At 41.9% G+C, this 14,671-nt stretch overlaps 1 protein-coding gene across 3 annotated transcripts in view; it reads right to left on the reverse strand.

Moving 5' to 3' along the window:
- FANK1 (fibronectin type III and ankyrin repeat domains 1) overlaps positions 1-14,671 on the reverse strand; it is a 105,939-nt gene that overhangs the window by 9,937 nt on the left and 81,331 nt on the right. For 2 of the 3 annotated variants that reach the window (XM_033940738.1, XM_033940739.1), the window contains exon 8: positions 10,131-10,274. The exons of the other annotated variant lie outside the window; for it this stretch is intronic. In XM_033940738.1, coding sequence (XP_033796629.1) covers positions 10,131-10,274 — 144 coding nt within the window. The remainder of the gene's footprint in view (positions 1-10,130; positions 10,275-14,671) is intronic. 3 annotated transcript variants of the gene reach the window in all.

Raw genomic sequence — 14,671 nt, forward strand, 5'->3', positions numbered from 1 at the left:
AAATGTATCCAGATTTAGTTAGGGATACCCAAAGGCGTTGTAGAGAATTTCTGTTGTTAAAACCTGGAATATTAGCCCTATGGGCAACATTCTATTTGCATCACCCATGTAAATGCATTGTGCATTATTCTTCACAAAAGTTTGTCTTTTTTAGTCTTTCCAACTGTCCACATTTCTCTTTTTGTCATGACTGGAAAAAGAAAAAGATAAGAGCTAAGCCCTATGTATGAGAAAATGAGATTCCCCTGAGTTCAGTCTAAACTAGTCTTATTTCTTTTTGAAAATTTCTTTATTAATCTTGCTTGGTTACATTTTGGATCCTGATAAACTGAGGACTTGAGTTGGGAATTAAGCTTATAATTTTGTCCTATTAACTTTATTCAAATTGGAAATATTTCTTTTATGCATAATTTTTGCTTTCTCTACAAATATATACTTGTAAAATAATAAATAAATAATAATAATTTTAAAAAACCAGCTACGCTATCCGCTCTTACCACATCCTCTGGTAACACGTTCCAGAGAAAGCATGCAGAATTTTTTATAACCTCCCTGTTAGTGTTTAAGTTTGTGTGTGAGTGCATACCTGTATATGTATCTGTGTGAATGGTTTGAAGGGTGGTATATCAAGTATATATTACATTACATTAGTGATTTCTATTCCGCCATTACCTTGTGGTTCAAAGCAGATTACATCCAAACTAAAACAAAATTACATTCAAAATTTGAAGGAATAGAATAAGCGAAGACATAGAATTTTTAAGGTAATATATATTGGGTAAAGAGTTACCAAAGGGAAGTGGAGGTCTTTAGGAGATAAGCATAGGGTGAAATTATGGGTTTTAGATAACGTTTGATAGATAAAAGAGTATTAGAGAGATCTAAGGGTAAATAGAGTGTTGGGATTGGTTGTGCTGGAAAGGTTTTATGTGTTTTTTGAAGAATATGGTTTTAATGTCTCTCCTGAAGGCTTTGTAGTCTGTAGTCGAAGATAACAGAGTGGTGATTTGTCTGTCCAGTTTAGCTGCTTTGGAAGCTATTAGGTTATCATAAAGTTTTTTTCGTTTGACATCTTTGGATGATGGGTGAGTGAATAGTGAGTGGGATCTTCTATGTCTGGTTGAGGAGGATTGATTTAGTCAGTTATTCCAGTAGGTTGGGCTTTCTCCGTTGAGAGCCTTGTAAAGTAAGCAGTAGAATTTGAAGTGCACTCTCGCTTCTATTGGAAGCCAGTGCGAGTCATGGTATGCCTCTGTGATATGGTCATATTTTTTTAGGAAATAGACAAGTCTCAGGGCTGTATTCTGTATTGTCTGCAATTGCTTCATCATAGTCGCAGGACAAGGTAGGTATAGTATGTTGCAGTAGTCTATCATCCCAAGGATAAGAGATTGTACCAATAGTAGAAATTGCTTCTTTTCGAAGAATGTTCGGATTTTTCTTAGATTTCTCATGGTCATAAATGATGCCTTTATTATTTTGTTAATTTGGGGTTGCATGGTGCAGCCTCTGTCAATTGTTGATTCCTAGCAATTTTAGTGTAGATTGTATTGGTATGAGATCAAGTTTATTACAAGATTAGTTAATGTTGGAGTTTTGTTGTTTTCTAGTAGGATGAAATTTGTTTTGTCAGGGTTAAGTTTTAATTTGTGCTCTGTCATCCAAATTGCAACTGAATCGAGAGTTTTGTGTATTGTGCTTGTCATGACGGGTTCTGGTTGGTCGAAGGGCAAGAGAATAGTGATGTCATCTGCGTAGCTGTATGAAATTATGCCATGATTATCTAGGTAGTAGCTGAGGGAGGCTAAGTATATATTGAATAGTGTAGGTGATAGGGGTGATCCTTGGGGAACTCCGCAGGGGTTGGACCATGGTTCTGATTTTTCTTACATTGTTTTGACTCTGTAAATTCTTGATTGTAGGAATCCTTTGAACCATGCAAGTACTTTGCCTGAGATTCCTATTGAATCGAGAGTTTGAAGAAGCATGTCGTGGTCTACCAAGTCGAAGGCTGCAGAAAGGTCTAGTTGTATCAACAGGATTTTCTTGCCTGTACAGAGATATTGTCTTGCAGTGTCCATTAGTGTTCCTAGTAGTGTCTCCGTGCTGTATTTGGCTCTGAATCCCGATTGTGTAGGGTGGAGTATGATGTGATTCTCTAGGTAAGAGGCTAAAGTTTTTGCTATAAGACCTTCCATCAGTTTGATGTACAATGGTATTGAGGCAATGGGTCTGTAATTGGATGGTTGGTCTTTTGCTCCTTTAGGGTCCTTTAATATAGGAGTTATTATGATTTCACTGAGTTCTTGTGGGAAAAACCCTCTCGTAGTGATGAGTATATCCATTGTAGAAGTAGGGAGTGGAATAATATGCTTGAGTTTTTCAGTAGGTATGGGGGGCAATGGTTGAGGTCACAGGCTGCATGGCTGTATTTATTATAAAGATTGTTGAACTCTGCCCATTCTATAGGTGAGAAATGGGATCAGGTTCTATCTGCTATGACTGAGTCTTTTTCTGTTTGTGGAAATGATGTTTCTATGTGTGAGGGTGTTCCGTTGAAAGAGGCTCTGATATTTGCAATTTTGTTTTTGAAGTAGGTAGCTAAGAGGGTGGCTGTAGGTGGGGGCGAATTGTTGTTCTCTATGTATGGTGTTGTGTTTGTGAGGACTTTTAGTAGCTGGAACAGCTTTTTTGAGTCTTGGGGTCCATCTCCAATTTGTTTCAAGTAGTATGCCCTTCTTTTTTCTTTCAGTTTTTGTTTGTACTTTCGGTTTGTTACTATCCATGCTGTTTTTGTGGATTCTTGGTCGCTTTTTCTCCATTTTCTTTCCAGTTGTCTACATTGTCTTTTGAGTTGGAGTAGTTCATTGTCGAACCATTTGTTTGATTTTCTGTGGATTTTGGTTTTAGGTTTTTCTGGGGCTAGTTCGTCTAGTGTGGCCCTACTTAGCAGGTTCCATTTTGAGATGAAGTCTTTAGATGTGTAGTGTTGGATTATGCTGTCTGTTTTTGTCCAGAATACTGAGGGATCTATATGTTTGCATGAGAGGAAGGTAGTCTGTTGAGTGTATCTGTTACAAGACCAATTGATTTCGAAGGAGTAGGTGTAGTGATCAGACCAAAGGGAACGGTTCCATTTTCGGTTTAAGGTTTGAATTTCTGGGTGTGAGGTCTGTTGGGACATGTAAGCTACGATATCCAGCTGGTGTCCTTTTTCATGTGTAGTTTGAGTATACTAAACTATTAAGTGTTCACATTGTAATTTAACATAAATGTTTTCTTCACGTCAATTCAGTCCTTAGAAGGAATATTGTCTCACTCATTCCCTGTTCCCTCACAAGGGGTTTTCTTCTTACTTTCCTCTACTGGGCAGCAACATTGCAGAAAGGCATTGGGACTAGCCAGCATGGGTCCTTGAGCATCTGCACATTCTTAGGGCCTGTCAGATTCTGCCTCCTCTGAAACAGGACATTTGGAGATGGCGGGAGCCAGCAGGTCTTGAGTATGGATAGAGAGAGACTGGACACCTTGAGAGGGCGAGGAGAGAGATGCTGAACATGGAGGCAGTTTGAGAGGCTGGGAAGAAGATCAATGCTGGATGCCATGAAGAGAGACATAAGAACATAAGAATTGCCACTGCTGGGTCAGACCAGTGGTCCATCGCACCTAGCAGTCTGCTCACGCGGCGGCCCCCAGGTCAAAGACAAGTACTCTAAAATAAGTCCAGCCTCACCTGTGTATATACCAGTTTAGCAGGAACTTGACCAGCTTAGTCTTGAAACCTGTGTACATCCCAGTCTTGAAACCTGTGTACGTCCCAATTTAGCAGGAACTTGTCCAGCTTAGTCTTGAAACCCTAGAGGGTGTTTTCCCCTACAACAGACTCCGGAAGAGCATTCCAGCTCTCCACCACTCTCTGGGTGAAGTAGAACTTCCTTACGTTTGTACGGAATCTATCCCCTTTCAACTTTAGAGAGTGCCCTCTCGTTCTCCTTACCTTGGAGACAGGGCAGGATTAACCAATAGGCCAAGTAGGCACGTGCCTAGGGCCCGAAATGGCCAGGGGAGCCTTATGAAGGAGGGCATCAACATTGTTTTTTTCCAAATGGCGATGGGCCCCCTCCAGCATCGATTGGCAACGTGCCCCCCCCTGATCAGCACCCAATGTGGGCCCCCCACATCGATGGAAAGTAAGACAAGCATGCAACGTGGGTAAGAAAGGCAACGAGAACTAATTGTGCAAGCGATACTGTTTGCCCAAAGCTTCCCTCTGACGCAGCTTCCTGTTTCCGCCTGGGAGCATGGTGGGGTGGCGTGGGGCGGGGCAGGGGGCCCAGTGTACTTGTGTGCCTAGGGGCCCTCGACGAATTAATCCTGCCCTGCTTGGAGAGTGTGAACAGTCTGTCTTTATCTACTAAGTCTATTCCCTTCAGTATTTTGAATGTTTCGATCATGTCTCCTCTCAGTCTCCTCTTTTCAAGGGAGAAGAGGCCCAGTTTCTCCAATCTCTGACTGTACGGCAACTCCTCCAGTCCTTAACCATTTTAGTCGCTCTTCTCTGGACCCTTTAAAAAGACTTAGGGCTCCTTTTACTAAGCTGGGATGGTAGGGAAGGGAAGGGAAGGGGAGCGGAGATGCTGGAGCTGGTGTAGAGCTGGAGCTGGGAGGGGGTTATGGTCAAGGGTAAATTGGAAGGGCGGAGGTTGGGCACTTCCACACAAAAATATTCCGCTGCTCCTGGGCCTATCCTGAGTGGTGGAAGGATTGGGAGAAGGAGGGTATAGCCTTCATCAGGGAGGATGGGAAGGGCTGACCAGCAATTTAACCCTTATGCTGGTCCTGGCTTATATTCAGCCAAGGCTCAAATAAATTTTATGCAAGCCCTGGCTAAATATCAGCTGGAGCCCACATAAGCTCTGGTAGTCAGCACAGGAACAATTAACCCTGGACAATCAATGTCTGGCCTGGATATGTCCTGGCACTGTATATCCAGAGCTAATTTAAGCAGTGACAGCATTTTAAAAAACTACAGACTGCCACCAGCGGAATATTGATCAGAACTATCACTACATGCCTATTGCAAAGGTCCAAAAGGAGAAGACTGAGGGGGCTTTGGAAACATCTAAATCTTTCAATTTAACTAATTTCCTTGAATCTTCACAAGATGTTATTAGTACACAGGCCACCCTCCTGGTCTCTTCTTTCAGACATTATATAAGCCTTTTTTTTTTTTTTTTTTAAGTTTGGTGCAGGCATTCTATGATGTCTCAAGAGTTACAAAGATCAAGTCTTTTCTTCAATTAAAATCCAGCGCCTTGACTAAGAGAGCTACTTCTTTCCTAAAATACCCATGTAAATGTTTAGTTACTTATAAAAATTCTAATTATGTGTTTTTTGATCCAGTGCAATTATCTTCAGGCAGATAATGATGCTGAGAATTGATTTTCTTTCAGTAATGTTGGTAGTCAGTTAGGGGGATCGTTATTTTGACATCAATTCTAGCTATTCAGGCTTGGGTTATTTTGGGTCTTTTTACCAAACTGCATTGACTGAACAGATAAATGCGGAATAGAAAACCTGATTAACATAAAACGCCCCTCTTTTCCATTCCCATCAACATAATTTGCCCCCTCCTTGTCAATCCTCAACCACAAAGAGTGCCTGATCACTGGATCCCTCCACTAATACATGCCCTGCACGTGTGTCAAAAAGCATCTACCCAGCCCCCCCCCCACACACACACACCTCGATCTCTCCAACACTTCTATTTTTTAGCATGCGAGGAGCGTGCGTTGATCCCATACTTACTGTGGGACACTGAGTATGCCCCACAGTCATGCTTTTTATGCATCAGTGCACACCGCAGCTTAGCAAACGAGCCTCTTAGACACAGAAAGTAATATACCATGTCATACTAGGGGCAATTCTATAACTGGGTGCCTAAAATGAAGTGCCTGGGGAAAGTAATAGGGCCTGGATTGTTGGACTCAACTACTATTAGGAGTAATAAAAAGCGGCGATAAAAGTATTGAGCATTTACAGTGATCCTCATTTGTTAATCATATAAAAATTTCCTTAATAATTGGCATTAAGCACATGAATGAAAGTTTTTTATGCCGATGATGTGGGAGGTGGAGATTGAGCATTTATAAGCTCACCGTTAACCTGAGGTTTTCTTCTTTCATTTATAGTGATTTGCTCAGGAATTTTGGTGGAGATACCCTACGATCACTGGCAGGAGGGAGCCCAAGCCCTCCAGCCGGCCAACCTTCCCCCCGAACCCTGCGATCGCCAGCAGGAGGGAGCCCAAGTCCTCCTGCCAGAAACCCTCCCCCGAACCGCTGACCGGAAGGAGGGAGCCCAAGCCCTCCTGCCGGAAACCCTCCCCCGAACTGCTGACTGGCAAGAGGGAGCCCAAGGCCTCCTCCTGGAAACCATCCCCCCGAATCCCAACCATGCCCCCCCCCACACACACACACACTAACCTTAATTGATGGACGGATAAACAGGTCCTCCCAGCTGGCTGGAAGGCCCGCCGTCTTCCGAATGGCGGGCCTGCCCCTTCCTGGTGCATTGTGGGATGCACTGGGGAGGGGCCTACAGGCACCTAAGGCCCCACCCATAGGTTCCTGGTTGTAGTTAAATGCTTTGTGCTATATGCTTAGCTTATGATTTGTTTTTATATATGATTTTAAGTTTGTTTGTATATTTTATTATGTATGTTTACTTGTGCTTCACTTTGTATAAAGGAGGAGAGGAGTGGCCTAGTGGTAGAGCTTCTGCCTCTGCACCCAGAGGTTTTGAGATTGAATTCCAGTGCTGCTCCTTTTGACCCTGGGCATGTCACTTATGGCCTCTTTTACAAAGCTGCGCTAGCAGCTGCCACGTGGCAATAGCCCCGAAGCCCTATAAATCTCTATGGGCTTGGGGGCCATTAGTGCAGCGCAGCCACTAGCGCGGCTTTTTAAAAGAGGCCATAAATCCTTCATTGCCCCAGGTACAAAATAAGTACCTGTATATATGTAAACTGCTTTAAATGTGTAACCACAAAAAGTCAGTATACAAGTCCCATTCCCTCTCTCCCTTTCCCTAAACACAATACAATAAACATTCATGCATATGAGGTAAATTCTATATATGGTGGTGTGGGAAAAATGTGCTTAGCACTATTATGTAAACTGCACCTAATTTATAGAATACATCTAGTAGCTGACTCCACGACTAAAATTTAGGCTCACCCATTTATGCCAACTAAGTATCTCATAGAAGAATAGTAGCATGGGTAGATGGGAGTACTGTGAGCAGGGCCGGATTAATCACTAAGCCAACTAGGCATGTGCCTAAGGCCCGAAACTGTGAGGGGTCCTGTTGAAGGAGGGTGACTCACCTTGCTATTCTTCAATGGCAACGGGCCCCCCCCCCCGCAGTAACGTCAACGGGCCCCCCCCACGCAATAACGGCAACGGGCCCCCCTGCAGTAACAGCAATGGGCCCCCCCTGTAGTAACAGCAACATGCCCCCCCCCCACGCAGTAACCGCCCGCCCGCAACAACGGCAATGTGGCCGGATGTGTTACTGGAAGGTCCCGCGATGACTGCTTCTGCCGGTCCAGCTCCCTCCGACGTCACTTACTTGCTCTGGAAGAAGTGACGTCGGAGGGGGCTGGACTGGCAGAAGCAGTCATCACGGTACTTTCCTGTAATACATTCGGCCGCGTTGGTATTGCTGTTGTTGCTGCGGGCGGGCCCGTTGCCGTTACTCCGGGGGGGCCCACTGCCGTTACTGCAGGGGGGGGCCCATTGCCGTTGCTGCGGGGGGGGGGCGTTGCCGCGGGGGGGCCCATTGCTGTTGCTGGGGGGACAATGCTGTTGATGCGGGGGAGAGGTGTTGCCGTGGGGGAAAGAGAAAGGAGGATGGAAGGGTAGTGGAGGGAGAGAAAGGGAGCATGGTGGTATGGAAGGGTTGTGAGAAGGATGGTATGGAAGGGTGGTGGAGGAAGAGAAAGATGGCTAGGGTAGTATGGAAGGGTGGTGCAAGGAGAGAAAGGTGCTGATGGAATTGGTGTGCAGGGGAAGGGGTGAGATATAAGGGGAAGGATACTGGATGGAATTGGGTTGAAGGGAGAGAAAGGGGGCAGAAGCTAATGGAAGTGGGAGGAAGGGAGAGAAGAGAGTGAAATGCCCAACCATGGGAATGTCGGAGAGGGAAGAAGAGGAGAGAGATGCCAGACCATTGGAGAAGGGAAGAGAAGATGATGGATGCCACACCAATGGGAGGGAGGGAAGAATAGATGGAAGGAAGAGGCAGACAATTTCTGGAAGAGGCACAGAAGGACAGAAGATGAAAAGAAGAGAGTGACAAGAAGATGAGGAGAGCAGAAACCAGAGAAGACAAAGGTAGAAAAAAATTTCTATTTATTTATTTTTTTGTTTTAGGGGACATCGCTGTTTGCTTTAGGGGACATCGTTGTTTCTGTGGTGTTGCATTGTATGCAGAGTCCAGTTTCTTGGTGGTTTTATTTAACCTTTGTCTACGTATTTATATTTTATCCCCCCCTTTTACAAAACTGTAGAGCATTTTTTAGCGCTGGCCGTGGCTAAAAACCATACTACAGTTTTGTAAGAGGGGAAGAGGTTAGTTTATGATTACATATTCCATACTAGGCAAAGGTGTTTTCGTGTTCTGTTTGTATGAAAGACATAGTTTTTTTGTTAGCGTTGACTAGCCTTGTTTGGTGAAATGCATCAGGCATGGTTCTTGGGAGCACCTTGAATTAACCTGATTTGAATCTCCTTATTTTTCTGCCAATCTTTTGTTTTATGTTGGATTCTTTAGTGGACTGCTTCCCTTGTTGTTTCGTTGCAAGTGGAGTGGAACGTGCTAGATGAGTTACAGATTTGGTTGTTTATACATAGTAACATAGTAGATGACGGCAGATGAAGACCCGAATGGTCCATCCAGTCTGCAAAACCTGATTCAATTTAAATTTTTTTAAAATTTTTTCTTTCTGGGCAAGAATCTAAAGCTCTACCAGGTACTGTGCTTGGGTTCCAACCGCCGAAATCTCCATCAAAACCTACTGCAGCCCATCTACACCTTCCCAGCCATTGAAGCCCTCTCCAGCCCATCCTCCCCCAAACTGCCATATACAGACTGTGCAAGTCTGCCCAGTACTGGCCTTAGTTCAATATTTAATATTATTTTCTGATTCTAGATCCTCTGTGTTCATCCCACACTTCTTTGAACATATGGGTTACAGTTGGTTGATGTATTGTGAGGCAGTTGAGAGGCGTTGTAAACTTGGTTATTAATATAGACATATTTTGGATAGTATTACTGCTTTACAAATATTTGAACACTTTTATTTATGCATGGAAAGGGTTCAGAGTTAAAGTCCTGGGTAAGTAGGTGGGGGAAGGAAGGGGGATTTGTTCAGAGATGTTTGGGGGTTGCATAGAAGAAAAACTGTGCACTGGTATGCTAAAAAAAAGAAATACAAGGGGAAATAAAGAAGTAAATAAGAAAACAGATAAATGGGGCGGGGCATGGACGGGGTGGGGGTGGGACAGGGACAGGGTAGGGGCGGGGCAGGCCAGGGGGGCCCAGCGTACTTGGGTGCCTAGGGGCCCTCGAAGAATTAATCCTGCCCTGACTGTGAGCATAGCTCATACTCTCCAAACTTTAAGACCTATTGTGGCCTCACCCCCACTAGCTGTCACAATTCTTCCTGCCCCTAGAAGTCCAAGCAGAAGTTCTTCCCACCAAGGACAAGTGGGAGAATTGGCCTCCTAGGTACAGTACCATGTTGTGATTCACTCAGCTCCTATAAGCAGCACAAACCTATGCATCTGTGATAACTCTGCTATAGAAATTATGAATAGTTCATAAAGATGAGTTTCTCTCAAAAAAAAGAATGAAAGTTATTTTAATCATTAAAAATTTATATTAGAGTTCCTCAAAGTACCGTCTTCTGCTACCTAACCATTATGCTATATTTAATTAGAATGGCTGGATAAAAACAAAAAATCTTTAAAAATAAAATAGGTTTTTATCCATGTTTTAATATATAACTGTTCTAATTAAAAAAGTTTGTGTACCTTTAGTTTTCTGTATTAAATTCAAAAGCATACCATTAAAGGTGACTTGCCATTCTTGTCTTTTACATTTATATCTGCTCCAGCTTCAATTAAGCAAGATGCCACATCTGAATTCCCTGTTATTGAGGAAACTCTCATCAATGGTGTCCATTCCAAATGTGAATCTTTAACGTCAACCTATAGCCAAAATGAAAAAGCATTCTTAATCACCATTGAATATTCCTCTTTTAAGCCCTTTTATTTATATGTGCTCAATATATTGCCGATATAATGTGAACGCAGCTTGGCAGTTCACAATATTATATACAAAAAAGAGAGGGAGTGAAAAAGAAATTCTTTCTAGCCACTGCCACCAACTTCACCTTGGACTTCCTAACTCTGAGAGGAACCACCTTTCCAATCCCCCCCCTCAATTAGCATTCTGGTGTTTCATTTCGACAGACAGCTATCTATAACTACCCAAGTGGACCGAGTCGTACGCAAAGGCTTTAACATTCTCTGGGAACTAAGATCCATAAGAAAATTCTTTGATCAGGCACCATTCCGACTTCTAGTTCACTAGCCCTACGCCTTTTGGACTACTGCAACATTGTATACCTAGCAGAAGAACGACGACACTTCCAGAGGCTAAGGGCTCCTTTTACAAAGGTGCGCTACCGTTTTTAGCGCACGCTACCCGAAAAACCACCGCCTGCTCAAGAGGAGTCAGTAGCGGCTAGCGCGCACTATTCTGCACGTTAAGGCCCTAACGCATCTTTGTAAAAGGAGCCCTAAGTATCATCCAAAACATCATAAAAAATTTGATCATATCACCCTGTTCTACCAAAAATTACATTGGCCATCGATTGAGGGAAGAGTCCTCTTCAAGTTTGGATGCCTCTTATTCAAAGTACTACATGGTCTACTACCCAACTACTCACTGCTCAATTTATCTTCATGGGGCCCGGCCGTGCCACACAATATTAATCCTTCTTTAACTTCCACTCAAGTCAAAGGTCGATCTCAAAAAAGGTTCATTAACAGACTTTTATCATATCAAGCTGCCTCCAGAGATCCAGAATTGAATCATATGGTTAGAATATTATCCTCACTATATAAAGATCCCCAATGGGAAAACATATAAATAATATTCAATATCCAATATTTCCCACTAATATTAAACTGTGAATAAGGTAATAACAATACTACTAAGAGACACGATTTTGTAACACTAAGAGTGGTGATCATAGAAGTGGTGAAACCAGATGATAGAGGGGGGGATTTTAGACGTCTGTTGGCACAACATGAACAAAGATGGATCAGTCGATTGGATACATTACATCCAAATGGTCTAAATAGACAATTCGAATGGCAACATTTTTATTGATTATAAGGCTAGAATAGAGGTTTACTTGATCTGTCTCCCTATATGAGTCTGTCCACTTTAATGCAATTTGATTCTCTGTTTGACGTCAGAACACTGCCAATTGTTTTAAAACGAGGCTGTCGCCATTTTGGCTGTATCTCGAGACCACTAACTAAATGCACTTTGAGCAGTAAGTAAGAGAGCTATAGGTGAGGAAACTGTAAGTAAATTACATTTTTTGATTTTATATTTTTGTTTATGTTTCAGCATCTTGTTTCCAAAATAACTTGGCCCTGATGCAGTGAGCGTGAAGTTTCGCCCACGAAACGCTGGCCACGTTGGCTATATTCGTGAAATACAAGTGCTGACTTAAGTTGAATGCTGTTGTAAAGATAAGTTGGCTTGGATAAGCTAATGTCTGCTATGAATTAGCTCTAGTTATGAAATACAAGTGCTGTCTAATTGATATATAGGCTGGTATAAGCCACTATCTAATGAATACATAACGTTGAAACGAAAAATTCTATAAAGATATTAAATTGATATATAGGCTGGTATAAGCCACTATCTAATGAATACATAACGTTGAAACGAAAAATTCTATAAAGATACTAAGATAAAAAATAAAGATAGTGTAGTCTCAAACATGTGAATAAGGATGAATGATAGGAAGTGATAGGGAATGTATGAAGATTTTTTAAGGGTTTATATATTAAAAATAAAATAAGAAAGAATAAGAAGGAATTGAATTTTAGTAAGTTTGATTAATAATAATGAGAGTGAGGCCAATGATTGGAGACTAAAGGAGCAAGTACAGCTACGCTGAATTCCCCAGTCATTGAATGGCTACGCGTAGGCTCCATGACTGAGGCTACCTCTCTTAGTAGTATTGTTATTACCTTATTCACAGTTTAATATTAGTGGGAAATATTGGATATAGAATATTATCCTCTCACATGTATTTTAGAAAGCTTCTAAAAATGCACCTTTTCGCTAAATTCTTGTGATTCCTTCCTAAGATGTATATACAGATGTATCGCTACTCTTAACTTGTCAATACCTAAGTTATGTTGCAGCTCACTGACATTGTTCAATAGACCTCTTTTGTAACCCGCATAGAAACAAAAGGCTTTTGAAATATATTGATGTTATGATAGGCTATGCTAAGACACAAAAAAGGGGGAGAAATTCCACAACAAAAAGTTTGCAGAAAATGTGGAACAAAACACTCTGTACCCAGATGAAGACAGGACAATATAAAAAGTTTATTTTAAAAAATCCAAAACGCAGCTAGGCGACTATACTTCAAAGTAAACAATGAATTGCTAGGACCTAACACGGTCTGTATTTCAGCAGCACAAGCCTTCCTCAGGAGTCCTCATATATCCTGAAAAGGCAACAGCTACATACAGTTGGAGCAATTGTGCAATCAAAATTCCAAAACCGAAGGTTTGCAGGTACTGCTTGCCAGTTCATAGACAAAATCGTGCGAGACAACGGCGCGCCAACAACTGAGTACAGACAACTGAGTGCAAGGTTGAAGGCATACCGAAGAAAAGCACTATTTTAAAGGGTTCTGACGGGGGGTGTTGGTGGGGAACCCCCCTATTTTACTTAACAGACATCGCGCTGGCGTTGTGGGGGGTTTGGGGGGTTGTAACCCCCCTCATTATACTTGAAACCGAACTTTTTGCCTGTTTTTTAGGGAAAAAGTTCAGTTTTAAGTATAATGTGGGGGGTTACAACCCCCCAAACCCCCCACAACGCCAGCGCAATGTCTGTTAAGTAAAGTGGGGGGGTTCCCCCCCACACACACCCGTCGGAGCCCTTTAAAATAGAGCTTTTCTTCGGCGCACCATCAACCTTGCGCTCAGTTGTCTGCGCGCCGTTATCTCGCGCGATTTAGTCCCGTCACCCTGCGTGCCTCAGCGAGCTGAACATAACTCACTAATGAAGTTGCAGAAATGTTGAAAGATTTAAATCTTAGAGAAATGAAGTTCTAGTCACAAAGACAGAAAGGGAAGGAGAGCTATGACAGTCATCATGGGAGGAGAAGGGGGAACAGGGAAGAAGGAGAGAAATGCTGGTCACCATGGGGGAGGAATACTTAAATACCCTCGGCTTATATTCAAGTTAAAATGTTTCACCCTAAAAAAGGGGAGGAAAATGCTATCTTAGCTTATATTTAAATGGGCTTATATTTGAGTGTACATGGTAGATGCTCTGTTATAAAATTATAGAATGCTCTTTACACCTATGTTTTATGCAATATCTCCAGGCAAGTTTACAATAGCCATTTTACATTTTTTTAAAAATTTTAAGTTTATTTAAGAGGTTTCAAAAACAAGTACAGTTAAACCTTGGATTGCAAGTAACTTGGTTTGCAAGTGTTTTGCAAGACAAGGAAAACATTTTATGAAATTTTAACTTGATATACAAGCAACACCTTGCAATACAAGTAAATACAGTATACACACATCACAACTGAGCCGATGGTTCTTCTCTCTCTGCCACTGCAAGAGTGTAGTGACTGTTCTAAACAAAGTCTTGCAATACGAGTACATACTGTATACACGCATCACATCACAACTGAGCTGATGGTTCTCTCTCTGACGCTGCAGGAGTGTAGTGACTGTTCTAAATGGGTGAGGTCTTGCAATACAAGTATGTATAGTATTTTGTATTAAAGTTTTTGGGTTGTGGAACGAACCGTCTGCGTTTCCATTATTCCTTATGGGGAAATTCGCTTTGATATACGAATGCTTTGGATTGCAAGCATGCTTCTGGAACGAATAATGCTCACAAACCAAAGTTTTACTGTATATAATACAGCAGAACAAGTGTAACTTAATAAGTAACAAACAATATGGAGAAATATATATCATAGCAAATATATATAATCATAACTGAAGAGATAAAAGAAATTACCTTATTCTTTAAGCGTTAAGAGGTAAAAATGGAACGTCAGTGGCTTTACATTTGTAGTTATGAATCAGTGATATGGTGGAGTGCCAAAATACAATGTTAAGACATGAAGAAGATTTCCAATTTGCTAAAATCTTTTGAAAAAGTTAAAGCAATTAAGATATCAAGTATATCTGTTGCCATTGGTTAGGTGACTTAGTAATGGCCAGCAACCTGAAAATAATATCGTCAAATGATAAGGGTGATGAGAAAGGAAATATGGTTTGAATATACTTCCAAATCATTGACCAAAATTTTGGGACAT

The sequence above is a fragment of the Geotrypetes seraphini genome, chromosome 4 (assembly GCF_902459505.1).
Source record: "Geotrypetes seraphini chromosome 4, aGeoSer1.1, whole genome shotgun sequence".
NCBI classification, from domain to species: domain Eukaryota; kingdom Metazoa; phylum Chordata; class Amphibia; order Gymnophiona; family Dermophiidae; genus Geotrypetes; species Geotrypetes seraphini.